We start from the raw sequence: 2,639 nt of genomic DNA, 5'->3' as shown, positions 1-2,639 counted from the left end.
TAATCTAATTCAGAGATGTGTATAAGAGACAGATATATATATATATACATATATATGGGGATCATACTGTATAACTTTTAATTCTTATTAATAATAATTTCCTATCATTATTTTCTGTTAACCTTTCCTTTTAGCATAAATGGCATCTTCATTGTATCTAAACTAATTAATTTGAATCATTGGATTTTTTTGTTGCTTTGGAATTTATATAAACAATCTATTGTTATTATATTATTATAATTATTACATGCATAAGTATAGGTAATTTTAGAGGGGAGTTTTTAAAATTTTTTAGGAGGTGGCCTTGAATTCCTGGGGTCAAATTATTCTCCTCCCTGTGCCTCCCAGATAACTGGGACTCAAGTATGTGGCACTTCCTCTAGCAGGAGAATATTTTTTATGTTTCTTTCCCTTCTGTGTCTTAAGAACCAAATGTTTGAATTACAGTAAACTAGCATAAATTATGAAATCAGTCATATGAAGTAATTAATTAAAGTTATATATTTGTATGCTTTTTCTCTAAGCAGGTTGGCAACATTGTACAAATCACCAAGCCAAAAGGAATCCACAGTACTGTTTCAGATCACAGTCAGTATTTTTTGATTAGTGGGATTTTGGTGTGGTGGGCAGTAATTATCTGAAGAGATCATTTACAGATTGCTTTTGTTAGCTTCTGTAGGCAGCAAACATATTTGAGGACAGCTTTTGATGTTTAGAACATCCCCCAAATAGTTGTATATACAGAATATTGTAGTCATAATTGGACTAAAATTTATTCTTAAGAACAGAGGAAATACTTATTTTGGGGTAGTATGTTCCATGGCATATGTAATGTCAGTATATTAAAGATTTTTAAAGTGAAAGTTGTTGGAGATTTTCAGAAAAGAAAAAATACCAACATTACCTTTTTTTTGGTCTGTAGATATTATAGATCTATCATAGCCACCAAATATAGTACACTTTAAAATGTTAATTTTCTTGTGAATTAACATCATAGAACATACATATTTGGCTGAAATATGCATATTTATCAACATTGCTGAGCCCAAGTATATCTTGGCATGTCATTTTTATAAGGACAAAAACAGAAATGGAGATTCTGCAGCTGAATTAACCATTTAATTTTTGCACTACCCAGGTGCATTTGAAAAAGCCTATTTGGAAAACTTTTTATTTTAGAAGTATTTAATTGTGAAAATAAATTTGTAAAGTACCTAAGAATTAGTACAAACTATTTCATGTTTTCCAACATAGCTACCATAAAGTTTCTGAGGATTGTTCTTTAGAGAACTTCTGATTGTTCTTTAGAGAACTTTTGTTTTTGTTTTTAGGGTGCTTGGGAGCCTCACCACTGAGCTACATATACTTACAGTCCTAAAAAACTTTTTTTTTTTTTTTTAATTTAAGTACTGGGTATTGAACCCAGGGGCACTTAACCACTGAGCCTCATCACTAGCCCCTTTTAATATTTTATTTAGAGATGGGATGTCACTAAGTTGCTAGAGCCTCGCTAAGTTGCTGAGGCTGATTTTGAACTTGCAATCCTTCTGTCTTGGCCTCCCAAGCTGCTGGGATTACAGGAGTGTTCCGCTGTGCCTGGCCTAGAAGATATTTTTATAATGTAGTGTTTTTTCTGTATTTGTGGTAAATAAGTATTCAATATAATCCTGGCTTGGACCAGCCACAAGGCTTATTTTTTTTTTTTAATTTTTTTAATATTTATTTTTTAGTTTTCGGTGGACACAACATCTTTGTTTGTATGTGGTGCTGAGGATCGAACCCGGGCCGCACGCATGCCAGGCGAGCGCGCTACCGCTTGAGCCACATCCCCAGCCCCACAAGGCTTATCATAACTCTTCATTCACAATGGTTAATAAATTCTATCTCAAGAAAAAAGTAGCTATCATACTTAAAAATATTTGTCTACCAGTCTTTATTTTAAATGTTCTTAAAACATGTTTGTATATTTTTTCATTTTTCAGCCTCAGGGATTTAGAGATGCTGTTGCCACAGAAGGTTCATCGAGTACCCGGAAAAGGTCACGAGAACCAGAGGAAGAACAGTAACCCCAAAACAAATCTACAATATACAAATATATTGATGTGAAATTCATTGTTTATAAGTAGTATACTCATTACTTTAAAGTATAAACACAATAACATGAATGAATCAGGATTATATGAAGTAAATGGGAAAAGTATTTAAGGGATGTGATTCTCTGAAAAATGTTTTCTAAAGCAGTGTTCTACAATTACATTTTGCTTTGGTTTCATTTTCAGTAGCATTCAGTAAGAGGTAACATAGGTATTACATTTTCCAACTGTGGAAAGCTACTCGCGTGTGGCCGATCTGAATTTACTGTTCAGACTAGTAAATTTTTTTCCCCAATTGCTTAGGAAAATCATAGGAATAAAGGATTTTTAAAATATTATTTGTTCTCTTTTTTTCAATTTTTTTTTAGTTTTTGATAGACTTTTATTTTATTTATTTATATATGGTGCTGAGAATTGAACCCTGTGCTCCACACATGCCAAGCAATTACGCTACCACTGAGCCCCAGCCCTCTTACTTGTTCTCTTTAAATGAAGTTTTAATAATTCTTTAAAATAACCTGGTTTTTTTTTTTTTTTTTTTTGACT

The 2,639-nt window shown here is 32.3% G+C and overlaps 1 protein-coding gene across 1 annotated transcript in view; it reads left to right on the top strand.

Annotated features, from left to right (window-relative positions):
• LOC107150650 (DNA repair protein RAD51 homolog 3-like) overlaps positions 1 to 2,431 on the top strand; it is a 30,807-nt gene extending 28,376 nt beyond the window's left edge. The window contains exons 6-7 of the mRNA XM_048787207.1: positions 528 to 588; positions 1,983 to 2,431. Coding sequence (XP_048643164.1) covers positions 528 to 588; positions 1,983 to 2,066 — 145 coding nt within the window. The 3' untranslated portion in view covers positions 2,067 to 2,431. The remainder of the gene's footprint in view (positions 1 to 527; positions 589 to 1,982) is intronic.
• Positions 2,432 to 2,639: the final 208 nt, after the last annotated feature.

Source organism: Marmota marmota, unplaced genomic scaffold, assembly GCF_001458135.2.
Source record: "Marmota marmota marmota unplaced genomic scaffold, marMar, whole genome shotgun sequence".
In the NCBI taxonomy this organism is placed as follows: domain Eukaryota; kingdom Metazoa; phylum Chordata; class Mammalia; order Rodentia; family Sciuridae; genus Marmota; species Marmota marmota.
This window is presented reverse-complemented; position numbering and strand designations above follow the sequence as displayed.